Source organism: Patagioenas fasciata, chromosome 3 (genome assembly GCF_037038585.1).
Source record: "Patagioenas fasciata isolate bPatFas1 chromosome 3, bPatFas1.hap1, whole genome shotgun sequence".
Lineage (NCBI taxonomy): Eukaryota > Metazoa > Chordata > Aves > Columbiformes > Columbidae > Patagioenas > Patagioenas fasciata.
The window spans coordinates 82,343,445-82,371,349 of NC_092522.1; the positions used below are offsets into that span (position 1 = coordinate 82,343,445).

At 34.4% G+C, this 27,905-nt stretch overlaps 1 protein-coding gene across 4 annotated transcripts in view; it reads left to right on the plus strand.

The window, feature by feature from the left end:
- ASCC3 (activating signal cointegrator 1 complex subunit 3) overlaps positions 1-27,905 on the plus strand; it is a 263,881-nt gene that overhangs the window by 189,610 nt on the left and 46,366 nt on the right. For all 4 annotated transcript variants that reach the window (XM_065835259.2, XM_065835258.2, XM_071806703.1 and 1 more), the window contains exons 25-34: positions 1,536-1,756; positions 3,143-3,228; positions 4,616-4,782; positions 4,921-5,066; positions 5,175-5,295; positions 7,316-7,458; positions 17,182-17,319; positions 17,421-17,541; positions 20,941-21,073; positions 23,664-23,789. In XM_065835259.2, the coding sequence (XP_065691331.2) occupies positions 1,536-1,756; positions 3,143-3,228; positions 4,616-4,782; positions 4,921-5,066; positions 5,175-5,295; positions 7,316-7,458; positions 17,182-17,319; positions 17,421-17,541; positions 20,941-21,073; positions 23,664-23,789 (1,402 nt within the window). The remainder of the gene's footprint in view (positions 1-1,535; positions 1,757-3,142; positions 3,229-4,615; positions 4,783-4,920; positions 5,067-5,174; positions 5,296-7,315; positions 7,459-17,181; positions 17,320-17,420; positions 17,542-20,940; positions 21,074-23,663; positions 23,790-27,905) is intronic.

The following is a 27,905-nucleotide window of genomic DNA, read 5'->3' on the forward strand; positions in this document are numbered from 1 at the left end:
ATTCAGCAAAGAAAAAAACAGTTAAAATTTTGAAAATGTGAAAGATTTTAATATTTTTGCTAAAATAAATTCATCTTAGCAAGTGCTGTTAGAGTACCGAACATCACATTTCAACTCAGCGCTGCTCATCAAGGCATGGCCTACCCCTCCCCCTCCTTTTTAACACTTGGCACAGAAGCATATGTTTGTGTTTTGCTTCTTTTTTTCTGGATACATAAATTGCTTTATACATTCATTGTGCCTGATGTCATTGTAAAACCTTTCCACTGTAATTACATTTGGCTCATCTAGCAGTCTGTGAAGTGAGTGCCTTCAGAAATACTCAGTTCTCATACGGTGTTGTCCTTTGGCATGCATAAATTCACATGTGTTTGTGAAGTGTTTAGCTATTGTTATACTGTACCTACCCTGTCTGGAAAAGCATGTGTAACCTTTTTATCTAATTGACTGATCACTGACTACTATTCAGAAGAAACAGAAAGATATTTACACATCACCAGTTATGGAGCCTCTAGGATTTATGGTAATTGATTTCAATTCCCATCTGGTTCCCACTCAACAATGAAGTACGTAGAGGCCCCGCTAGGCAAAAAAACCTTCTTTCTCCTCAACAGAGCCCAAGAAATCACAGTTAGAGTAGGAATGATAGAACAGCCATAAGGTATCAGTGAAAAGCATGTGAAGAATATTAGGCATCATTGCCTCAGTAGATTTTATGACTCCCATATCATACCTTAATGTGAAGCACCCTGAAAAGTCAATGAGACCTCCAGTCACAAAACAAAAAAAAAAAAAAAAAAAAAAATCCAAACTTCAAAGCAAGCATCTGCATAGCAGAATCACTGCAGTCTCCTTAATTTGGTAGGATTCCAAATCCAATCTGGTTATATATATCATCTTCCAAATTCCACAATCTCTAATTGTTTGGATAGCAGATGCCCTCAAGATATATTGAGAATCATATATTGAAAGGCTGTTTGTTTATTTATTAAGATTATGTCTTTAATTACATGTTTGAAGGATTAGATGCAAAATGTAGTTGTACTCATCTGATTTGTATTACTCCATCAACTTAGAATCTCCAAAGAATCTTTCCTTCTTACATAGATCTTCTCCTTGAACCTGAAATACGCAGACTGTGCTGTCCTCCGACTCCACAGTCTTTTATCATAAGAAGCTGGACATGGATATAATGTAGTACAGTGAGTTTAGGTCTTACTACAACTGGGTAAAAAGGAAACAGCTTTAAAAAAGGTTAATTTATACAAATGGCTGGCTCACAGCTATCAGAATACTAGCAACAGTACTTGCATAGAAATACTTCAGAGCCACAAAATAAACTTTTCATTATTCCTTATCACAGTTAAAAATTACTCAAATGTGGACTCTGTGTCATATGAGATATTAAGTAAAACAATTTCCAAGGTAACCTGTTTTTCACTAAAGTATTGGTTAATATTTTTATCTTCATATTATAATAAACTGTGTTGTGGCATCTCTTGTCATGCACTTATGATTATTTTGGTTTTTTTCAGAACTTCTAGATCTTCAGCCTTTGCCTGTCACAGCTTTGGGACATTGGGAATATGAAGCCCTGTACAAATTCTCGCACTTTAATCCTATCCAGACGCAGATATTTCACACACTTTATCACACAGACTGTAATGTTCTCCTTGGAGCTCCTACAGGTTCTGGGAAAACTGTTGCAGCTGAATTAGCCATCTTTAGAGTTTTTAACAAATACCCTACATCAAAGGTTTGTAAAATAGGTTTACTAGGATCACTTTCTGTAGGCATGTTGTCAGCAATACAAAAGCCTAGAAAAATACTATGGCAAACTGAATTTTCTCCAATTTATACCTGCCTGGGTACAAAATGGTACTGTATTATGTACATTATGCTTTATTTTCAACTTTCTCTATTAATCAGTGTACAAGGACAGTTAAATCTAAGAATATGACATACAGGCTTGCTGGATTTGCCTTTCTGTACTTACCTGCATTTCCTGCTTTAATCTCTATCTACAAGCAGTAGTACTGTTTTGTAGCTATTACTAATAGTTCCCCTCCATGTGCATACAACTATCCCAGTCTCACTCTTTTTAAACAAATAAGTTGCAATTAATTACTACAAGCCAATTTTCTGTTCTAACTTGCCCGTGTTATGTTTTTTAAGTTGGCTGAAAGCTGAACAACTCAGCTTTTGGGGTTTGCTTTTCAAAGTGAATATGTATCTGTATCTTGACTTAACCATCTTGTCTTAGCCACGTTTTACCTTTAAAGTCTTTGGAGAAGATATTTGTGTCTGTGAGATTTAACCAAAGAGTGACCCTTGAAATTTACAGAAATCATGTACATAAATCCCTTATTCATCTCTGAAATTTCAATATCTTCATGTAATTTGTTAGTCAAATTGAGGTAAACAAGACAGTCATACATTTTCAGCATATCTATTAGACTTACAGAACAGCTAATTCTCAAAGGAATATATCTTTTAGGTTTTAATATAGCTGGAAACCTGTCTACACATTTTAAAGAATATATGTGAATTCTTCATCTAGCAGTTTCTTCATGTTCAAAAGCTTCAGAATATTTAACAATAAATCTGTAAATAAATGTTGTTTCCACATGTCAGAGTATTTTCCCCCGCACAGCAGACTTGTTTGAGGAAAATATTGTGACATTTTGCTTAAAATAATCAGGGTTTTAATTTAATTGGTAATGTTTTAATAATTTAATGACATAGCTACAAATCAGGTAAGACACAGCTTGCTGGAAATTCTGATTATTTCTGTTCAAGAATGTTAGCTCACAGATTTTATAGTCCTGTTAAAAAATTGTATTATTTGTGGAAGTGGGTTTTGTTATTAAATGGTATGATAAATACTTCCATTTCAAGAAATTATTCTTTCTCTTTCTTAATTTATTTGCTTGTTAATGGCTCAGGAAACAAAGCAGTATCTTGAAGTGTTAAGTCTGTTTTAACTATAATCCACTTGTAGGTCATTTAAGGAACTCCAGATTTAATAATTTTCTAGGCAATATGTTCAAATCCCACAATTATCAGATATTTTTTTCCTTATAGGTACACTTTGATAGAGGCTTCTTATTTAACTTCTGGTTTTGTGACTTTTCTTTTGCAGGCAGTGTATATCGCACCCTTAAAAGCACTTGTTCGTGAACGAATTGAGGACTGGAAAGTTAGGATTGAAGAAAAACTTGGTAAAAAGTATGTTTCTCCTTACCTAGTCAGAGAAATGAGAAGCAAAGTACAGCCCATCAAGTGTGAATAAAATCTACAGAATACTTTTGAGTATTTCAAAATAGGCTTTGATTGTATACTATCCTTCAAATTTCTAGTACTTAAAAAATAAAAGATACTACCATTAGTCATTGTAGTGATGGCAAAATCGAAACTATAATAGGGATACACTTTGATACCCAGCTATTTTCACTCTCATTGCTTGCCAGTATAGCAAATATGAAGCTCAGATTTCTCTCTGTAGTATCCTTGGAAATTGAAATTGCAATCCCAAATAAGCTTTCTTTAGAAACCTCAGCTATAAGGAACTCATAGGAGTTGTATGAACAGTGCAGTAATATTCAAATGTTGTCCTTCATATATAAATCAGATATAATTTTATTCCTTGGTAACATTAGTATCTCACTGATCTTTCCTTTCCTATATGTAGCTTTTTTTTGTAAGTTAAAGCTCAAAGCACACAACAGGTTTCAATAGGTGCTACTCTGCATACATTAAATTACCAGTGAGATTCCTGCTATTACTGTAGCAGTGATATATTAGTTGGCTTTTTTTTTTGCTATTTTAATGGCCTGTGAGGGGAATTTATTGCCTCATAATTTTAAAATATTTTCAGGTAATATTTCCTTTTTGAAATTTACTCTATTACTTGTGACTGAAATTTTGAACAGAAGATACCCATTACTTTGAAGAATTTTTCTTAGATGTTAAACTGGATGTGGAATGTGTTATAGAAAAGTCAAAAATTCATGATGTTCACTCTAAAATGGTGGATCGCCTCAAATGCTGTTTGTAGAACTTGAAAGGATAATAAGGCAATCAACTGGAAAAACTCTGCTAATCTTCCCAAAAGAATGAACTCCGGATAATTTCTGTTCCAGTCTTAGTGGAACTTCACCAACAGATGCAGATAGACTGCGGTCTAACCTCCCTATTCAAACCAGAGATCTATGCAGAACAGCAGGCAACAACTTGGTAGCTTTCTAGATAGCTTTCATCCTGGCTTTGACAGGATGTTATAATTCACATTATGTCATACTAATATTCTTATACCATCTTCATTTTGAAAAATTAACCATAGATGATTTGAGACTTATATTCACCCTCTTTATATGATTTTGCTAAGGAAGGGTATTTGGTGTTTATGTGGTATTTGCTAGGAAAACCAAGAGACAAGTTTATTTACTTAAAATATTTTTTTAAATCCTGTTAAAAGCATTTGACCAGAAACAAAAAAGCTTTGTTTAGTTTTGTTTCTTCTCTCTGTTGAGAGTTAATATTTAGGAGTTAATACTTGAACATTAAGATGCTCTAAAGCTTTGTAAAACCAAGCCACTCTCTCTCTTGATTACAGGGTGGTAGAGTTGACAGGAGATGTGACTCCTGATATGAGAGCTATTGCACAAGCTGACCTGATTGTTACTACCCCAGAGAAGTGGGATGGTGTCAGTAGGAGCTGGCAGAACAGAAGCTACGTTCAGAAAGTTTCCATTCTTATCATAGATGAGATCCATCTGCTAGGTGAGCATGTTTTGTTATTTTTAATCAGAATCGTTGCTAAATTTGAAGAAGCGTGCTGGTACTTATGATAAGAATATACTTGTTGACATCTGAACCTCTTCTTTTTCTCTGTTTTTCAATGGACTTTTTGTTTACTAGGGGATGAGAGAGGCCCAGTATTGGAAGTCATTGTATCTCGAACAAACTTCATCTCATCTCACACAGAGAAGCCTGTAAGAGTAGTTGGTTTATCCACTGCTTTGGCAAATGCCAGAGACCTTGCTGACTGGCTAAATATTAATCAGGTACAAAAAATGTTTCAGAGGATGGTTGTGCATTTTTGCTGCATAAAAACAAAATAGCGATTTGTAAGATAATTCAAGGTTAAACTTGGAAAAAATGTTTACTTGTAGATGGGTCTGTTCAACTTCCGACCATCAGTACGCCCCGTTCCGCTGGAGGTGCACATTCAGGGCTTCCCTGGCCAGCATTACTGTCCTCGCATGGCTAGCATGAACAAACCTGCATTTCAGGGTAAGCAACGAGCTCCTAGACCTTTTCCTACTTTCAGTAAAAGAAAAAAAGTAAAAGAGAGGGGAAAAAACATACTTCGGGCACTTTACACAGTTCATTTGCAGCACATTTACAACATGTGTTACTATATGTACTCTTGGCATGTATAGGGGGAATCTGCTCTGCTAATGGCCCAGAGCTATTTGTCTGAAACATAAAGTGTGCTGCAAATGCAACATATAACAGAGGAATGTAATGCATTTAGAACAGAAGAATAAAATTATTGCTAATGAAGGGGAAATAAAATGTGTTTTCTCTTAGTGTTTGACACCATAAAGAAACATTTGTGTAAAAATATTTGAAATTTAGAAGGTAATAAAACCATTCATATTATTAATCTGCTGAGGTATTTTCATATGGACCACTGTATGTAAGCATTAAAAAAATTGTGAACAGAAGTTGCAAGTCAGGCTAACCTCCTATAATTCTAGTTTCAAAGCTATAACCATAAAATTCAAAATTTGTAGTGCATCCAGATATGCCTCTGTTTTCAATTTTTTATTCTTAACAAAGCTGGCAAGCAGAATAGATATACGAAAAGCTCTCGTATTTTATTTAAACGTGTTTTGTTTTGGTTACATAAGGAATATTTATTATATCAATTAAAAATAACCTCCCAAATAAATTTTCTCATGTGAACTGCTGTTGATTGTGAGGTGACATTTGTGAGGTGACTTTTTAGCTGCTTTAATTAGCCTTATGACAGAAGCAAAGTATTGATTGTGGACTAGAGACCAATCTTGACAGCTCAGATTATTTACACCTCCACAAGAGCATTGTACAAAAACACTAATGAACAATAAATCTGTCTTGGGCTGTTCTGCCACACCTGTTCCTGAAGCAACAAAAATCCATTAGATGCTGGGCTTTTAAAATATATAGATATATTGGCATATATAGTTGTAAGGTATAAATACACATGAATTACCCTATTTCAATAATTTCACAACTGCATAGTGTGTGTATATAGGAGCACTTGCTGGGTAGTATTCATGAGCTGGGGAACAATATGTAACGGTGGATAGTACAAAATAGTTTTCAGAAATTAACAATGAATAAATTTAATTGCTAGATTGAGAATTACATGAGAAAACACACAAATGGATTTATAAGGGGTTTAGAGAGAGTATGTGAAATTCTGCATACACCTGTTTATACTTCTAGTGCTTGTTGATGTTAGGAAATCTGCAGACATATGATTTATTGAGGGCTTTTTCACCACTTGTTTGACATGATATAGTCAGGGGTATTTTAGCATTTCCACGGCCATATTTATTCCTGAGGCCATAAAAAGTCTGCTGCAACCCAAAACTTTTCAAACATTTGCTGAGCAAGAAAAAGCTTTTTTAAAAAGTCTTAAAACATAATTGGTTAAAATATATCAGAGTAATTACCAAATAACGAAACAAAGTTCTTTGGTACCATAATGCCCACCTTTCCCAGCAGCTATTGAAAAGCTACTTTTTACCTTTTTCACCTTTTCTGGTTTTGGTAGATTGTAGTGAAACTTTGCAGGCAAACAAGAGCTTATGCAGCCTGAGCTCTGGGTTGGGCAGAAAGCAAGTTTTGGACCTTGATGGCACTTAGCCTGAGACAACATATCCCATTAGGGTAGAAAAAATGTAACATAGTTGTTAGGCTTAGAGAGAGAAATTCATAAGCTTTGGAGTCTAGAAAGCTTGTCTGGGTTTTGTGGTGTTTTGGTGCATTTATTTTTACAACCTACTTCTCTTAAATTTTTAGCTTACAATGATCACTAAGTAGCAGGGCAAATTCACTCAGACTCAGCTAAGCACAGTTATATGATCTTTGATTCGTTACACGTTCACCTCAGATGTATCTATCTGGCAGAAAATAAAATAAGTATACATACCTGTGTATCATCTGTAGAGAGGTCTATCAGCTGACTAGGTATTGCAAAGAGAAATTCAAATTTTTGTCATTAAAAGACCTAATTCTCAAGTTCTGTTTTCCTCAACAGCAATTCGGAGTCATTCTCCAGCCAAACCTGTTCTTATTTTTGTGTCATCCAGACGTCAGACAAGGCTTACTGCCTTAGATCTGATAGCTTTCCTAGCCACTGAGGATGATCCCAAACAATGGCTGAAGATGGATGAAAGAGAGGTAGAATCATTTTACCTGCATTATTTGTGCTTTGCTTCTGTTTTATTTATGCTTGTTTGAAAAGAAAATACATTGGAAACAGAAGAGTCATTTGAGGCTAGATCTTGAAACAGCTATGCTGAACGCAAACTTTTACCTTTGCTTTTCCTGCATATCTATTATTACCACTGTTTCCATTGTCTCAGGCTGCATATATCACATGATACAAGTCTTTGATACAAAGATAAGACAAGGAATAAAAGAAAGAGGACTAGTGTTCTCCAGAGTTTACAGCTGGAAACCTGTGACATATAGGTGTCGAGCTGGAATTTAAACCAAATCTTTTTAATTGTTTTAGGAGCATAATCATCCTTCTCATATGATAACTCTGTGTAGAGGGTTATGTATATGCATATATATAAATATGGGTGTGTATATGTACATATGGATATACATGTGTCTCACTGGATGTATTCATACATGCATATAGATAGATACACTGCAGAAACAATGGTTTAGAAATGCTTCAGTCTTGCACATCAATGAAATAAAACAATTTTAAAAAAATAAGATAACTTCTGCCAATATCTCTGTTATGAGAACATAAAGATTACAAAGTCAAATACTCAGATGTTAAGCAATGTTGGAGTGAAGGTTTAATTTTTTATTTTTCAAGCAATATAATCTTTAATTACATTTTCTTGTATTGTTTCTATAAAAAGTATTTATTTCATTTATTGCAAAACATGAATGAAGGTTAAATAATAAACAGGCATTCAATATTCTGTTTTATCTGCATTCTTCAAAATGTGTACTGGATTTTAGTTACTGCACTCAGTTCTGCACCTACTCTGAATACAGAATTATTTATTTCCTTCTGGATTAATGGTCCTGGTTATAGCATATCATTGCTTCAAAACTATTTTCTTAGTCAGTGTTCAAATTTCATCAATTCTGGAAGTTAGCTTTCTCTCATTTTTGCAGACCTTCTGCACAGGAATTTCTGGGATAATACAGGGCCAAAACAACAATATACATGACCCATAAATACAAGGTCCAAATTGAGTATTGTGTGAATATTTACATATCAACAGTTGTAGGAATAGTTATACAATTGTATACCAAAAATTATATGTCAAAAAGTTTTGATTTCTAGATTAGATTGATTTTGTTTGCTCTTTCAAAAAAAAAAAAAAATGAAGTGTGATTTTTCTGAGATAAAGCATAACATCTGTATCCTTCCTCTTTTGGATGGATTATAAAAGAGACAATTCTTGGCTGATAAACTACTACTACTAAAACATATCTCAATTCAATACTACTTTTCCTAACCATATGACCTCTGTTTAATGTTTTCTTGATCGTAACAGAAACATTTCGCATCAAAATTGTTAGTGCGTAGTACCCTAGTACCTTGTGCTAGTTTGCTGTATAGAATCTCACCCACAATTAGAATATGCAGCATGCAGCTTGCCCTAAATGACTTGCATTAATTATGGAGAGATTCCTTATGTCCTGTGACCCATTGCTGTCCTGAAAAGAACTATAACTGAAGCATCTTCACTTGCTGCAAAAGGGTTTGCTACTAGGTACCTTTAAATTTCCTGTATTTCAGAATATACTTCTGAAGGTTTTGAAAGAGGAGCCAAAAAGGACAAGCAGACTTTTCGTTTATTTGTTTAATAACATTTACATATTTTAATTAATAAGCTGAAGGTGTGGAGCATAAGATACCTACTAAGCTATTCAATTCTGGTTACATAAATACAAAAGACCAAGGATTAACCCTTATGTTGTCATGTTTTACCACTATAATGTAGAACACAATTGTATTTGAAGTACACACAACTTCAAGTGGACATTTCTTCAGGTAATTTTGTGACTAGTTTGTAGTTTTGTGTTTTAAGTGAGAATGATTCGTCTGAGTTTCATTTGACATTGAAGCAAAGGACAAAGCTATAGTAGTGCTATATACGTGGTGTATGTACTGGTTAATTCTTGATCCATAGTACTTTTTAATTGAAAAATTCTAACTTCAAGTTATATTAAAGTCAAGCTTGGACTAGGTAAATAGGCTAAATTCTCTTCATATATACTATAGCATTTTTAAGTTTTATACGTAGAAATAGTGGATACTTAATTCACAGTAGGTATTCCCTACTTTAACATAGGGATTCCTTATCTTAAACACTTGCCCAAGTATTTCAAGCGTTTCTTAATTCCATATGAGAGAACAATGGACCAGTTAGAAGAAATAAATTGTCGTTGTCTTTAAACAACATTTTTTGTTGCCTGTCATTTTTTCACATTGGTGGGGTTTTTTTTGCCCACCGGTGTTCCTTTAGGGGAACTTACAGACAAATGACTACTTTCAAAGTATTCACAATTGTTAATTGTGAAGTATGTTGAGATATAAGAGGTCTTTCATAAATGGGTGGCATACAAAGTTTACAAGCTTTACAATATGCCTTGGAACTTTTCTTAATTCAGCCTTATTTGTATGACATTAATTTTGATTGACATAACGTTCCTTTGAGAACTCATTGGTTAGTTTTGTTTAATGGTGTAATTGGTTTTGCTCCATGATGGCCAAATGTTAGTCTATATTTATGTTAGCTTCCTAGTGGGTAGACTTCGTAAGGCTTTTTAAAATGCTGTAAACAGTGCCGTCCATAGTAACATCTGGAAGACTGATATTGAGGTAGAGACATATTCTTACAACCCTTTGAAGTGATTTTTCTCTATTATACTGCATGACAGCTTTTCTGCAATGGTAACAGAGAGATTTGGGTCTTGTGGGGGAGTTGGGAAGAGAGACCAATACTGGATCTTCAGTACCTGATTATCAGCTACACCGTCATCTTAGCGTCCTCCATCTTCTCTATAGAGATTCTGCCCATAGTGGTAGCGCCAAACCAGGCTCTTATTTGCAGCATGTGGAGGATTCTGTTTACAAAACTCCAGACTACTGCTCTTCACCAGGGAACAGGCAGATCCACCCCAATCTCTGCCACTCAGCTCCAAGTATCAAATTCAGGCAGTATTTCAATCACTTTTATTTCAAAGGACATGAACTTGTATGAAACTTCTGGAATACATATTTGTATGTACAAATTGTGTATAGAAATGACCTTTCAACCATTGCCACCAAAGTAGACAACAGCATTCCTAGAGCATGGCAGAATCATACAAGATATTCCTTCCCTCAAAGGAGTCAGTAGTTTTAAAAGGTGCAAATGAATTATAGTTGAGAAGGAATTTTGTTCTACAACCATCTACTGAAAATTTATATTACAGGCAGCTCCATTTGATTTTGGAGATGATTCTTCCTGGATGCTTTCCTTGAATTTCATATCTGATGAAATAATGTCTGATGGTTTCCTGTTCTTATCTATGTTCCTACAGTATTCAGAAAGTTGAGATAGCCATCAGTCTTCAGAAGACCAAACCATACTTGATGGAAGTTGTTGGTTATAGTACTAATAAGTTTTCCAGTTCTACTGGACCTGTTGTTGCATAATAGTTAGATCTGTTTAGTAGCTTCTACCCAACTAAGTTTCAGGCTATATGCATGCTTTTTATGAAGAAATATCCACTCAAATGTCTCATATCTAGTTTGGTTTGAGCAAGGAGGCCGCCAATGATGTTGAAATACTCTACTTATTGAGATTTGTAGCTGATACTTCAAAGCTCATCCCTGCATTTGCCAACTCCTATGTGTAGCACATGCAGAAATCCGTCAGGATTTTAGCACAACTGCCACAGTTTGCCCAAAGTGGAATATAAGTTGACAGTCTCTTGAAGGAGAGACCTGTTTTTAGAGCCTTAGAGGTAAGGTTGTTTTCTTTTTCTGTAAGGTGCATTGTCCATACACATTCCAAAATGAGCTCTCTATCCGTCGTAGGATTTGCAATCTCAACACAAAGTTTATTTTACACCAAAGAGTGAAGAAGCAGCTGAAGCCACCTTCTTTGCTGTTTGTGGTACTTGCAAGTACTCTTCAGCAGACGTCACTCTGTAAAGATCATCCTAGTTATTCTTACGAGGCACAGGTGCATCATAACAGAAATGTGAATAGCCAGCACATCTCAAAGAGAAGACTGCCTCTATAAATTGAGTAGTTCTATATTTCTTTTCATTGTTCACTGATGCCAACATACCAATGGAAAAAAAAAAAAAAACACAACTTTATGCTTGCTCTGCTTTTTTGTGTAATCATGAGATGATTTTTAAATAGAAATTTTCTAGCTCAAATTGGAATTTGGAGCTGTCAGCCAGGACTGTCCCATTCAAGCTTGTGACCCACTGCTTCTCTCATTAAAAGGGACAACAACTCAGATCGTCCTTTTGGAAACAGACAGTGCCACCAGTTTGTGGTGGTAAGCTTGGGTGAGATTGGTTATATTGTTCTACATTAAGAACTGACTAAAGAGGAACAAGTCCTTCTCTTTGAGAAATTGTATTTACATCTGTGGTGGCAGTAGATGTTGCAATCTTTTTACAATATGATTTATTGGAATAAAGTTTTCAGTTTATTTTTCTCTAATGTTTTTAGTGCTTTTTGTTTTTAACCTAAAGCAAAACTACAAAGTAGTATTTATTGTTTAGTGTTTGAAGTTAGAATGTGGCTCTCACCAGCAAACTAGCAGAGTGTTTTCTCATTTGTTTTTGTTTTGTTTTGTTTTTTAGATAAATTTATTCCCTGGCCAGATACTTGGATTATAATTTTTTATTATTATTATTTTTTTAGTATTTATATACTTACAGTGCAAGGACTGAGAAGAAATGTACCCATGTGCACAGCTTTAACTTTAACCAAAATTATTTTTGCATTCTGCTTTGTGCATCATTTTACCATCTGCATCTTGTTAAGACTGTTCTTTATGAAACCTCTAGAAATAACTAAAATCCTTTAGCACAAACATACCTACTGTAATATTCAGTAGCATCCATACAAGGCAATAGCCAGCTTCCACTGAATTCCAGGACACTTGAATATGTGAGCTAATTATGTATTCGTATATGTGTTCATACACTATGTGGAAATATGCATAGAAATATGCATGAAAGTGTATTAAATTTTACCATATAGTTCTGTTTCGTGTTGCAAAAAAAAAAAAAAAAATTCTCAAGAATTGTTGGGAAGATAAAAGATGACTTTTCCTTCTCTAACCTTTAAATCAAATAACCTGTTATCTCTGTGTTATTGTTCTGAGGTAATGCTGTGCTATAAAGCAGGAATTGAAGAGTCTGGTCTACGTCATTAATTGGTATATTGCTGTCTTTTAGATGAGATTTTTACAGTTAAATTTATATGTTTTAATAATATATCTCAATTGTTTAAGCCACATTTTAAAAGGTTTCTTAAATAATCGTATTTAAGGTATTCTAGGCATCTTGTTTGTATGGGAGAATTCCGAACTATGAGCATGTCAACTCTTCATGAAAAATAATTTTAAAATATGAGCCTTTTTTTCTGCCTTTAAAGATCAGGAGGTACTCAAGAATGACTTCTAAGTCTTTCACTCATTATAGAAGTTCAACTTCCTTCTACAAGATGTTGTTTTTATGACACAAAAGTGTGTCATAAAAAATTAACATTTAGTTATAACAAGGAGATGGTTTTATTTCACTTAACATCTGTAGCAGATGTGAAATATGTAATTATTTTTGTAAAAGACTTCATAACTTTCACGATTCTTTTGTTTGGCACATCTTTCTTCTATTGGGCATTTTAGACAATTGATAAGCATTATTCAGTGGCATATGGTCTGAGTCTGACGTGCTTTGAAAAGAGTACAGACTACTAATAATGAGGATTCTGTGAAAATGGGAAAACCAGCACAACAGATACGCTTTGAGAAAGTATGGGTTTTTAGCATCTTGAAACAATATATCACACTCAAAGGGACAGAATTGGGCTGCACAATCTGTTAGCTCATTCTTGTCCAATCTGGTCTCCTCCTTTCTTTTGGAGCCAGCATTGTCATCAACTTGCTGAATTATACTCTGACTGGAATGTATTTCAGGCACAGGGTAATGTATCTACTTAAATGGAATCCTATCTTTCTACAAAAGCTTTTTAAGTATAATAAATTTAAAATATAAAAAAAGTTCTATTAGCTTAAAGTAAATGGTTCAACAGTTTCAATATGTGCAGGAACAAAGAAAATGACTGCTTACTAGTTTGAGAAAAAACTAGCTTGTTCAGAGATTATGATATAAATAATAGAAATAAACTTTATGTTTTATAAGGAATATTTTGCAGTGCTACTAGAGTCCCAAATTGGCTTTCAGGTTTGTTTTTTTTTATTAAAAGGTGGATGCCTAATCAACCTAATGTTAGGAAAGCACAAGAGGTGTTTTTGTTTGTTCCTCAGGAAATCTGTGAAGGATGGCAAAACCGTTTCCATGTGGGCCCAATCCTTCCTGTCTTTGAGTCTAGGGAAAATTCCCCCATTGCATTAGGTTCCCTGCATCGGTGTTGTACATTTTTGTCAATACCATCCATATTTCCTTATGTTATTTTTAATGGACTTTTTCTGTTCTTAAGATAAAACATATTTTCTTTGCCCTTTTATGAGTTAACATTACAGTTGTTTTCAAAAAGATAAATAGTAGTGAAGTTAAAACAATGCAGAAACGTTAAATTTGTTTTATAGTCACGATGGTATGTCTCTTTCTGGATAATGAACCTATTAATTGTGCCATTATTTCTTAATAGAAAGTGATAATATTCTTATACTACACTGACGTACAAGAGTAATATTTTTATATAAATTGTCATGAGAATTTTAAGCCTTGGACTGTGCCTGTGGGTAACATAGTTGTGTTTATTACATTGATTTATGTGAAAGTAAGGGGTCAGCTAAAAATGACTAGGATTCCCTGCTGCTAAAATGACAGGATAGTGGTACATGCGCCAGCTCTCCTGCTAAGGGTTCTTCTGTGTTCCTGTGGTAAATTACACGGCTTTGCAGGTATGACTAACAGCACCACAGGCCACCGCTGTAATACAAGTCAGAGGGAAAAAAAAATAACCACCACTGATTGTAAAAGCAAGAAGAACATCTTTTAATAAATTCCCAGCAGTGTGAATTTAGGATGTTTTATGCTGGCAGCTATATAGCGAAAAGGTTTAGTGCAGGTTCTGCACTGAAAATAACTTACACTGTAAAGCTGCATGTGCTGAAGAAGCAGTCTAATTGCTATAGACTAATCCAAATCAGCTAATGTGATCCCTGTTCTCTTCCAGAGGAACAGAGAGTTTAGATTCATTATTTTCCCAATGCCAAAGTCTGTGTATGTGAATAATGAAATGAATTTCATTGGAACTGGTTTGTTCCTTTACATTAAAGTCATAACTATCATAACATGAGGAGTTTTGGTGAGGAGGAGAAAAACTAAGTCAGCAATAGAATATGTTTTTTCAATTTTTAATGCAACAATTGAGAAAAATGTAAATACAGTAATGGTTTCATTTATTTTTCTGATAGTTACCAGTGCCATTTTCCACTTTTTTATCTTAATTCTCTGTAAAATGTGTACATATAACTATTACTTCTCAAAGTGTCTATCTAACCATAAGGAGTCTGTGCAGTGCTAGTACCCCTTCATAAATTCGTAGGACAAAAGGCATTAATAAGTTTGAAAATCTATTTAGTAGTGTGTATTGATAGTCATAATTGTAGAGAAAACAGTATACAGGTTCTCATTTTATCGAGCTTTTTTTTTGTCTTAGAAGAAAAAATCTTTAAGATGGGTCATAATTCATGTTGTCTACACTGCAGTCACATGTCTACATGTTGACTAGAGAAATCAAAGGTTTGCTGATTGCATCTAGATAGATAAACTTTATCCTTTAACATATCCTCCTTTCATTCAGTTCTTTACTCTCTTCTACTTATCTATCCCTCTTCTTGTTTCCCTTTCCTAAATAGATTTATCCCCTCTTCACTTCTCAATTCATTGCTTTTTTCTTTCTGCTTCGTTTCCTTTCAGTGCTGTATAGTCCTTTTCATTCTTTTCGTCTGTAAACATCCTTTTACACATGCCAGCTCAGTTTATACAACAAACCTGCCATGTCTCATAATATAGGAAACTCTCAGGAACATCCAGGCAGCTGTGTTATGGGAGAAAATAAAGTTTAGGAGCTTCCACTGAAAGACCAAATTGATAGGACCAAGCTAAAACTTGAACAATATATTTTTAATTGGGTTCTCTGTTACTTCCATCAGCTCTGGTTCTGTTAGTCAATACTACTTCCACAAACAGACTTTTTAAAAATGCTTTCTAATTTGCTCTTCCTGACAAAATTGATTGATGAACAAAATCTATATTGTTTGGGTTGTTTTTTTGTTAGTTTGTTTAAATCCTGAATGTAGACTATTAGATCCTTTGGCTTGTTTGTACCTTCTTAAGAAGTTTTTTTTTATAACAGTAGTGAAATCTGTTACTTGGTTTTAGATATGTGAATAAATGTCTTAGCATTAGGACCTGAGAATTCTAAAACCCAGGAAACATTTAGTGAAGATTACAGTTCTGAACATAGAAGTGCAACACCTTAGAGTCCTAAGTGGAGATGAAGATATCACTGCAGTCGTGTAGGTATCGTATCTCAGTACTTCGAGATACTCAATCCAACATGAGACTGAATACTCAGTCCATATTCTTCAGTTACCCCGAGTAATTTGTTTTGCACTATTACTTTTTTCTCTAAGCTTGGCTATACCTCCTAGGTTAACTGTGAATGATGCTGCCCATGAGTATGCAATATCATCATGCCACTGCTGGTGGCATCAGGAAGCCACTAATAAGAGATGAGGTTTGAAAGTTCCTAGCTATAATTATATTAAAATCACATAAAATAATAAGTGGCCTTAGAAATAAAACAACAGAAGCAATATTGAGGGGTAAAATCACTGAAGACAACAGAAGTTATAAAGCTCTTGCTTGTTACTAGTGAGGAGCTTTTCACAGAGGTCGTCTACAGAAATAAATGAGCTTATTATGGAATTTACTACTTGAAAATATATGCAAGAAAAATAGTTAAAATGATAGTAGTTAAAATTATTCCAAGTAGTCATTGACATAAGATTTGAAAAAAATAGTAATGAAGAATAGCTTTTTGTCTGAACTTCTGAAAGTTTTAAATGAAGACACTTATTGCATGTTGGGTTTCACTACAGGATTTGAGTCTATAAATTAAAAACTCAAAAAAAAAAAAAAAGATAATTCATTTGCATTTCTGCATGTGAATATGAAACTCTTTTGGTGCATAATACTTGCAGATTTATCAAGCTGAAGAACTGTGTGTGTCTTTTCACAGGCATTAGAGAGAGCCAAATTTAGTTTTCATGACTGCTATTATGTTACTGGTTGCACAGATTTGCTGTGTTTTTATACCAGTTCTAACCCCTTTGATACTAGGGATTGCATTAAACAAACACAGAGCAGAACGCACAGCATTTGCCAGACCTGCCAGGGTATTTTCAGCATTTTCATTTCCTTATCTGCACTACTTAGTATGTCAATAAAGTCATGTGCATTTTGTATTTCCCACATCATTAGTATCGTATTTGATTTTTTTTAGACTAAACCCAGACTGTTCAGAGACTGAATCCTGTGTTTTCCTGTTTGTGTAAACAGCATTGAGCAAATTATCCTTGCTATTAAAAAAAAAAAATAAAGTTTAAAACTTCAGAGTAATCTGTTTTATATATGCAACTATTCTTTCTGTTACAGATGAACGACATTATATTGACAGTTAGAGATTCAAATCTGAAGCTGACACTTGCTTTTGGAATAGGCATGCACCATGCAGGTCTGCATGAAAGAGACAGGAAAACTGTGGAAGAATTGTTTGTGAACTGCAAAATCCAGGTACATTTGTTCTTTGAATCCTGCCATAATGAGTTATGCATGGAATTTTAAAAGTTGGCTTTTTATTAGATATACCTCATTAATCTTTCTTTCTGTTTTAGGTTCTTATTGCCACAAGCACATTAGCTTGGGGTGTAAATTTTCCAGCTCATTTAGTAATTGTTAAAGGAACAGAATACTATGATGGAAAAACAAGACGTTACGTGGATTATCCCATTACAGGTACTCACATAAGTTATGGCAAATGTATTTCAAGCATATGCAAATGATTTGAATTATTTACTAACTGATCAGTGAAAATACCTAATTTGGGCAGAGACTAGGAGTGCTGAGAAAAGCGTTTCTTTGTTTAATGCAAGTTGCAAGATTTTATGTAATAATGAAAATGTTTCTATTTTGCAAATCTTTTTTCATGCTAAATTCCATTAATTTGTATCATCCAAAACAGACATTGAACAATTTAAAGAGGCAATATAAGCTCATATTTAGCTAGCTAGTTAATTATATAAAAGGAAGTTTTTGTGCATGCAAATAATTTGTTTCATTTTTGAAACATTATTTAAATAAAAACAGATTATTAACAGTAAATGTAGCCATGTTTTGAAATGCAACAGTTGAATTACACATTTATGAGAACATAAATTTTAAACATAGTCACTTGACAGTAAATGAAAAACCTTAGCTAGCCTAGGATCTTCAGTGACGTAACTAATACTTCCAGTAAGTGATTCAAAAATAAGCAGCTGAATTAAATATTTGAATTTCTGGTTTGAGATAGACTTTTATTGCTTTCTGGCTCCAGCAAACTCTACTTTTCATAAACCGTTCTGCAGCATTTTCAATAAGCTTAAGAAAGTGAACCATGGAAGATCTTTCAGAGTTCAGACAGGGAGAATATTTGTCTGCATGGTACTAAGCTTGAAGAATGAGGACAAGCTAAATTTATTCCAGGTTTCCTGTTCTGTTTTCCCTTTCTCTTTTTGCAAGAGAAATTTTACTGTTAATCGTAGACAATGCTAGAGATGTGTGCGCCTAAAGACAACCTAAATGTTATTTGTAATGCAAATATAGAGCTTGTGTCTTTTTAACCACACAACGTCTTTTTAGCAAGAGAAGCTTACTAATGAAAAAAACTCAAACTGAAAGCACTACAGGAGTTACTGCTCCAAGAAACCCATCATGAAGCTTAATTTAGTGATTAGTGCTCTGTAGGAAACTTGGAATCCATTTCCAGACCAACTCTTTTATTCAAAGATTCTGGTATGACCTGGGAGCTCAGCCATGCACACGTGCATGTTGTGACAGACTTCAGCTGATGTAAACTCAGTTCGAGCCGTCTCTGCAGAGAAGTTGTATCTCGCTCGTCCCGAGTGGAAGAATAGTGACAACTGACTTTGTAACCGAATGGGAAATTGTGATGAGGAAAGAAATCAACCAAAGTTTTAAATTGTGTGTTGAATCTGTGGGGCTGCCAGAAGGAAGTAGTGGACAAAATAGTGTATTCCAAGGAAATCAGAAACTCCATAAGCATTGAAGAATTACTATGCCATTTTAGAAATCTGTTGTACGAGCAAATGCTTATACTTTCACTCTTTCTTGTTTTTTGAATTCAAGTGACTTGGACATTGGGGGTTGTTCTATTCTTGAATATTTAACAAGATGTTGGGGAAGGGGTGGATGGGAATACCACCATCTGCGATGGAAGCATTTATATTTTGTTGTCTGTATTGAAACAGAAAATGCAGATTCTTTACTTTATGAAGAAACATGTGGTGTGGTTTGCTTCAAGCATTTTTATTTTTAACTTTCTAGAGAATATTTATGCATCTGGAAGTTCTGTGGATAGGTAGTACAGTTTTGCAGCAGCAATAAAATGAAAATGTAATGAGTTTAATTTTGAAATACTTCCAAAATTTCACAATGCTGTCTTTAATACTGCCTTCAAGTAATGTCTTGACTGCTCCATCATGGTATAACTTGTTTTCTCCCTGCTGAATTTACCTTTCTGTATCAGCGATGCATATGGCTCCAAGGAAGCAGCTGAGTTTCTGGAGTTTTCAGTAATTTAAAAATAAGTACAAATGCTTCTTGGAGTGAAGTCAGAGGTTTTGGGGAGGGCTTTTTCTCAGTTACTAGACATTTAGTCAGCCAGTTAGACCATATTTAACATTTCAGAAGTTTATTCCAGTGATTAAAAGCAGCCAAGCAACATACAGTCAGTAAAGAAAATATTGGTTTTGGATGATTATATAGTGGACATTGATGCTTTTTGGTAAATCCATTTCCTATATGGTATTATGCATAATTTAATTCACCACGTTAGAGTAGCAAGAAGCCATTTCATCACCCTCTTGTGCACATACCTATTCAGAAACGTCATTTTCAAACTAGTTTCATTGTACATTTTCACATCACTCTTAAATTAACAAAAGGAATAAACTGATAAAAAACATTGCTGTCTATGTAGCTCATGGGTAGGCAAGTGAAAATGTGTTACTAAAAACTGTTTATCGTCATCAGGCTATTTCTCCTATCATTTCCCGTTGCTGTATCCCATTCTACACTTTCTGGCTTTTCCCTCCCCAGCTGAGCCTTGGGCCAACGCTTATTGATTCTGAAGCCAAATAAATTGCTTTTCAAAATGCCAGGTACTGCAAGCCACATGTTGTGCAAGTCTGATAGAGCTCATAGAGAATACACAAAACATTAGAAGTTTGAAAATAAAGATGTAAAACTTCCTTATGAACTTTTTCCTATTGTTTCTTCAAAGTTAAATAGCAGTTGGAGGCACAAAAAGGAATCGGAACTCTGTTGAACAGGACACAATACAGCCTATGCATTTCTCAGATTATGAGAAGACATGAACAAATAGATGATAAGCGTACTTGGTGGGCAGGTAGCAAGTTGAGTATGTGTTGTATAAATTAGTGTTTTCAGTATTTATAGAAATCATTAACTAGTATTTGCAAGTAATGGCAGAGTAGGAGAGGTAAGCTTTAACTGTACCTGCTTTTAAATTGGTATATGGTGATCTGATACAGGGACAAGATATGATACAAAACCATCTCTACTCCAGTGCTAATAACTAATATAACTTGTCCTGAAGTCTGAGTGGTAAAGGTCATAGCAGTCAGTAGTTAGACTCTGCCTTTACCTTATTTCCTCTAAAATATTCAAAACCTAGGAAATCGCATATAGCAGGAAAGTTTAAAAAAAGGAACTTTTGCTATTGTGAAGTCAAATGCTTGAAAATTAGGAAATAACAGACTGTTGCCATTGTAGGCTTCATGAGTTCTCTTACTCATCATCTTTAATTGCCTATGATCAAACGACGGGTGGATGTGGACTGGAAGGAGAGAAGAGAAATTTTGTTCTAGATGAAGCCTGAATTCTACTTCCATGGGTGGTCTTCAAGTATACAGGACGATAGTGTCTGCCAGAAAGGAATTAATCATAAACTTATCTGAGATGGAAAAAAAATTTAGATGTGTCAAAACCAATAGGGCATACGAGGCCGAAGAAATCCAAAACTCCTGTATTGAACATTGTACAGATGTAAATACGTTTATTTATACATTGAAATGAATACATTTGTTTTATACGTTATTGTCTCTTTGGCAGATGTACTTCAGATGATGGGACGTGCTGGCAGACCACAGTTTGATGACCAAGGAAAAGCTGTAATTCTAGTTCACGATATTAAGAAAGACTTCTACAAAAAATTCCTTTATGAACCTTTCCCAGTGGAATCAAGGTAAAGATATAGCAATCAGAAAAGGTGATCAAACTATCAGTAATACTACAAATGAGGGATACAGAAAAGGGAAACAAAATTCCTGTACCAAATATCTCATAAATATTGGTGTCCTAGAGGAAAATGATTTTCCAAAAAATATTATCCATCTTTATGCAGAAAAACCCTTTCTTCCATGAGTTTTGAAGCACTGTTGAGCTGCTTAGTCCATTCCCAGATAAATACTACAAATGCTTCAGTGCTTATGAGTGTTGTCTCAAACATTTGTGTGAGTGAACAAACTGTTCTTCAAGACTAGTGTGTACAGAATGATCCTTAGAACCCTCTCTGAAATTCTGTCACAGATTCTTAATAGGAAAAAAATAGGTGAGTTTTTAGGACTTTTTCTTAGAATACTGGTACCCTTATAGATAGCACATTCTTCAAAATCTCACAAGTTCAAAAAGAAATCTGCATGGTATAAACTATTATTAATACACTTTCAATGCATCTTTCACTTCAAAATTGCAATATTTTTGTCAGAAATGTAGATACACCACCTTTTTGCAGCCTCTCTGAACTTAGGTGTTAGAAAGTTTGCTGTCCAGCAGAATGTAATGAATGCCATGGTTTTGATACATACAGTGTACTTAGTTGTTCAATGAGAAGCACAACTAGTTACATCAGTCTCCTATAGATGCATGTTTTATGGAGGAATTCTCAGACATCTAATAAAGCATGAGCATTATTGAAAACTTTTCTCAGTGATGAAGAATTCACAGTATTGTTCTCCTATGGAAACTGGATCCCTCAACATAAGCACTAATGTGAACTCTGACTGGTCAGGAAATTTGTAGGAGCTCAAGAGTGCTATCCACCTGTGAAATGTAGTTGAAATGGGCTGGTGTATTTGGAGGTTGATTTCTGTGGTGCACAGACAGACATACAGTTTTTGCAAAAAAAAAAAAAAAAAAAATAAGAATGTGGAGACATGCACTTCATTTCCTTAGGAAACCACACTTTTCTAACATATAATTGCACTTAGCACAAAAGGCTAGGAGTTGAACTTCTACAAAATGATAGCTAATAAGTCAAAAGAGCATTGTCATTAAAATGTTGATGGTATGAAACTAGCATAAACTAGGAAATCTATTAATTTGTAAGTGGTGTTTCCAAATAAAGAAATCATATCTTCAGTATAATAGTAGTAATCATACCTTGTTCTTGTTTGGAATACTATCAATATTCTACGTTTCTAGTAGTTCATTTTGTATGTATGTATTTACTTTGTAGTCTGATATATTCTCTATTTTACTATAGACAAAAAATGTTTGATAAATTTTCAGATGAAGATTCACATATTGATAGCAATCTTGTTTAGTTCCATGTAGCTCGTGTTCTGATTAACTTTGAGTTGTCTTGGTCTCTTTTATGACCAAGTATTTGAAGTTAAGAGGCTTCGTGGCTGTTCGGGGTTTTTTGGAGGGTTTTTAGTTTTAGAATGCTTTCCCATCTGTTCTACCAAAGAACATATTTATCAGCTTTGTGTAGTATTTCCAATTTGTAAAATTAAACGTCATATTTTTTTAATTAATTTTTTTTTCTAAAAACCATTGTCTATGTATTAGTTATAAGACTTGAGTACACAACTCATATCACAGGCCTTGTGCTCTCACTGATCATGGGTCTGAAGTGCAGCACGTTAGAAGCAAAAGAGAAAGCATTCTTTATTATGGCAGAGCTATTGAATCATCTGTCCAGTTTCTGAGGGACAATCTGAGTAGAACATCTGCAGTTCTTACCTTCAGAATCATGCAATCAGTGGTGTAGAGCAGTAACACAGCTGCTCATACTAAATTATTCCTTACTTTTTGCAATAAAGAAAGAACAGTAGGAAAAAAAAAGAATATTATAATGCAAGAAAAATCAGATTGATCCTTAAGAATATTTTCCATTCCCTGATTGAACTCCGGCCAGGCATGATCTCATTAGATACCCTAATGGAGGTCTTTGTTCCATTTAATGACACTAAACAGTATTTTACTTTGTAAGAATCATTTTAAAGTGCTTTTGTTCTTCTGTGTTTCTGAGTTTAGATTTTTCTGGGCAAAAGTAACTGGCTTTTTATTTTTTTTTTTTTACATTGGATGAAGATGAGGCAAAATCTGGTGGAAGCAGTTTTGATGTAATTTTAATAGCCCTCAAGTATTTGTCAAGTATTAGCTAAGCTATTGCCACTGTTTCATTTCCTGTTTGTCTTTCCATATGATTCTGTATTGGATTAAACCGGCATGATCATATGGTCAACATACAGTATTCAGAAGTTACCACTGAGTAGCTCCATCTCAATGTGTTCCATGAACGACTTAAACTTGTGCATTCTTGGTCCAATCAAAAAATAATTTGAGCTTCATTCCACTATCATGTAAAGAAGATGACTGATGTTGCATTTACATTCCACCTTCTTCCCCTCCTCTCTTTTACCAGAAGTTAAATATATAATATTTTCATATTAAAAGTAATAAACCTTTTAATGCACAACTCTACAAAATATATTACCTGTCTTTGTGATTGTAAAGTCAACTAAGTCCTCTTGTTTCCTGTTCTTCAGCTTGTTAGAAGTGCTGGCTGACCACTTGAATGCTGAAATTGCTGCTGGAACTATTACTTCTAAGCAGGATGCAATGGATTATATCACCTGGACTTACTTCTTCCGTCGACTTATAATGAACCCAACGTGAGTATAAAATACATATGCAATTTAATCTAAAGATAACCTGAGGGTAGAGTTGATCCAAAGGTGATCCCACTGCTGTTGGAGCCTAGAATACTTAGAAGTCTCCAATGTAGGAGCATTCCTGGCCCACACATGGAATGAAACTTGTATGCACATTTTAATATTTTTTTTCTCTAAATATAAATGCCTTTCTTGGCAGATAACTTTACAATTTAGTGACAACTATAAAGTAGCCTTATTGAGAGGGCTACATCAGCATCCCTAAAATAAAACTCCAGATTACCACATTCTTTTAGATATTGTATTTATAATGTGTTGGGTTTTTTTAGGTACCACATTGATATGTTCTCCCCAATTTTCTATAGAAAAATCTATTCAGACCTGGATTTTCCTAATAAATGAAAGCAATAGCTATCAGCTGTTTCTCTGTGATAAAGTTTACTTTCATTAGGGTATCCTGGTGAAACCATGTGTGCAATATTTTCAATGATTGTTATCATCTTGCCTAGCTCCAGCTGGTATGCAGATCCTTCTGAGCTGTTCCAGCAGTATAGCCTGCCTTTGCCACAACATTGTTTTGGGTTAATGGTATGTTACCTAACATGTGATCATTCACCCACCAAAATAATGTGGCAAATAAAAAATTAGGCATTTGTAGCACTAAATATCTCTTAATGTACTCCAGAGTGTTGTATTTCTGAAATCATGTTAATGTCTGTAACATTTGGCTTAATTTTCAGCTGAGTTCTTTATGGGCTACTGCTGGTGGAAGCCTGCAGGTGATAAAATAATTTCCTTTAATTCTTTTTCAGTCTTTGTTAGTTCTGAATTCTGCATCTAGTCCTGTGCTGAGAATCTTTCATGAAAAAGAATTTCCATCTAATCTTGGAAATAAAAAATGTGGAGTGTTAGAACTGTAAACTAAAGAAAACATTCAGTTCTCTCAATTCATAACTAACAAAATGAACACATTTATGTCGAAGATATTTCTCCCCTGAGACTGAAAAAAAAATAAAATCTGGTTTTGCCTAGGTTAGACATGGGTAAAACTGTGATTAGTTGTATGACTTTGGAATTTACACATGATCCTTACTACAATTAATGTTAAAAATTATGCTACTGCAGGCACTCTTCTTTTTTAGTATAAAGAATAAGTAATGTTATTTTTAAATGCCTTACTCTTGAATTGCTGTGCTAAATAATTTTGTTGCTTTTTCTTTGCAAGCTTTAATCATGTGATATCTGTGGCAGGTAGATTTTTAAGACACAACATATAGCCCAAATCTAAGTGTAGAATATAGAAATGTACTCATTTGATTTAATAGGCAAGCTTTTCCCAATATAAAAGAGGTTCCCACTGGAGTGTGAGGTTGGAGTGTTTACTGATGGTTTGTCCATTTTTTTCTCATCAGTTTCTTTAATGTACAGTGTCACAGAAAGCTAAATCTGATGTTATCAAAATATCAATTTTTAAGTGAAAGTCCTGATATTCTGAGAGGATTGTGAGAAAAAAGTAAAGGGGACAGGGGCAGGGAGGGAAATAAAAAAAACCCACCACTATGTTTCATAATGAGATGCAGACCTTTTGTAGTGAGAAACAAGGTGAACAGATCTTGACTACCCATGTACATAATGGCAGGATAGGAATGCATGTTGAAGTTTCTAATGAAACTGGGGTCTTTCATTGGAATGCCACACATGATCTAGGTTGGAACAGTTCACACATTGTGCTACTTTACCCCGTGTCTCATCCACTCCACGGTGCTCGGCATTCCTTCTGTACTCAGCCATGCAGGGAGAAAAATGAAGAATGTTACTGACTGTGCCAGAGAGGTCATTTCCAAATGCCAAGTGCAAAGCAATGGATATGCCCGCTTTCCATTCTTTGACATGATAAAAAATTCCAGTAAGTTTCATCCAAAGTTACTAACTAGACAGGTAGTAGTGTTACTGGGCCTACTATCTGTGGTATCTTCAGACCTCCTACAAGCCAAGTATTCCCAGTGCAGTCAGTGTTTCAATGAGATACATGAAAGGAAAACTGGAAAGTTTTATGAAGATAAATCAGTGATAGTTCAGATAACTTTGAATCGCAAAATAGTAATGGAGTTTACTGTGCCATGGATGAGCATATGAAATGATTTTTATTACCAAACAAGAACTATTTTATTTTTGGCCCTTAATAATCCAAAGGGTTTAGGTTAGCTTTGGGGTTGGTTGGTTGGTTGGTTTGTTTGTTTCACAAGAGTAGGAGCACAATGGGTGAATTTGGTTTGATTGGTTGCACAGTACCTACTCAGTGTCACTTGATACAGTGTTCTTTATCATGTCCTGCCCTGAAGCAATTTTGTTGACTTTCTCTCCGCTGTGAAACAAGAACTGTTTACCAGCCAGCAGGTGATTGTACCTTAGTGGTGAATGAGTAATTCCCATATGCATGATTGGTAAATTGCCTTGGGATTCATTGGCATAAAAGTCATTGCATGTGATGCTGTAAATCCCCAAAATAATGGGCTTAGGTAACATGCAGAAGATTTATATTCTCATTTATTGCCAATTTTAGCTACTTGTATATTAAAGCTGCATAAACAAATCTAGGATCATTCTATTCCAATCCAGTATCATAAAATGCCTTACTGAATGCCTACAATTTGTACTATTTAAGTAATATTAATCTACTTCTGTTGTGCAATAAATACCGAAGTATCCCTTTGCTCTAAGTATCCAGGTTTCTTCTGAACATGCAGGCATTACGGAACTTTTCTGGCATACTTGAGATAATTTGTTAGACTTTTAACAATGACTTTTTTAATGGTGGTGCTGAAAATCTTTGCATGTTACAATACTTATTTTCATCAAACCATTTTCATTTTCTTTTCTGATGAACACCTCTATCTTGAAATCTCTGAAATGAATTTTAACTCTTCTAGTTAAGAGGAGTATTATAATTGAGCTGTTAATTTGGGGGAGTGGAGTAGCTGAGTGCCAGTTTTGTTCAGAGGCACGCTGACTAGCCAGGTGCATGTTGTTCAAGAGATGATGGGCAAATGAGAGGAATGGTCCGAATAAAACTCTTTCTCATAATTTATCAGCCTCAATATCCAGTTTCTTCCTTGTTCTTTCCCTTTCTCAAAGCAATTATTCCTAAATGTAGAGGGTTTTGAATTTGCAGTTTCTGTGCTACTTCAGTCAAGTACTACAACGTGCTCTTCTTTCCACATACAACTTTAGTCAATATGTTCTTTACTTAGTCAAGATCATACAAGACAGATCAGCAAGGTGCCCTGTTCTTTGAAAGGGGCTATTTTGAGAGACTTCTTTCCTTGGCTGAAATTCCTTGACTATTTCATTCTTCCACCCTTATAAAAGATTATAATCGGCACCTTTCTATAGAAGAGAAATGGCTACGGGAAACATTTTCTGTAAATCAGGTTATGATCTTTTCCAGATACATGTGCAATAAAAGAGAAGTAGAAATTTACAACATATGTAAAGTTAAGCAGAATCAGTTTTCGTTTGGAAAGTAAAGTTTTAGATATTCTGAGAGCACACACATCACATCACTGGTAAAATGTGTATTGTTTTTTATGTATTTATAAATATATATGAGAGCGTGTGTATACATACACACTTATAAAATCGGCTATCTGTGTAAATTCCTTGTGAAGACCTGAAAAAATTGTTTTAGTAATTCATTCTGAGAAGTATTTTTAAGGGTTCTTTTTTTTCACATTATCTTAATCTTACAAAGTTTACTGGAGTGAAAAAATAATGTAGCATAAATTATAATTAAATTATCTCCGATGCTCTTATCATCGAACACTTGTATTTTATTTTAAATTTCCTTTTTTCAATATGATTAGCTGAACATGTCTAACCATATGTGAATAAAACATCCAAATCAAGATTATGTACTGTTCCGATATTGTTTCTGGTATGACAGCTAATATCAACCAGTCAGGATAGATTATATGTATTTCAGTGGCAAAATCAGTTATTCAGAAATTTAGGGATAGTTTGGAATTATGTCAGAAAAGGGGACTACTAAATAAAGTTAAATTAACTAAGACTAAGAGATAAAATGAAAAAGTTTGGCTGTACCTACTAAGAACAGAA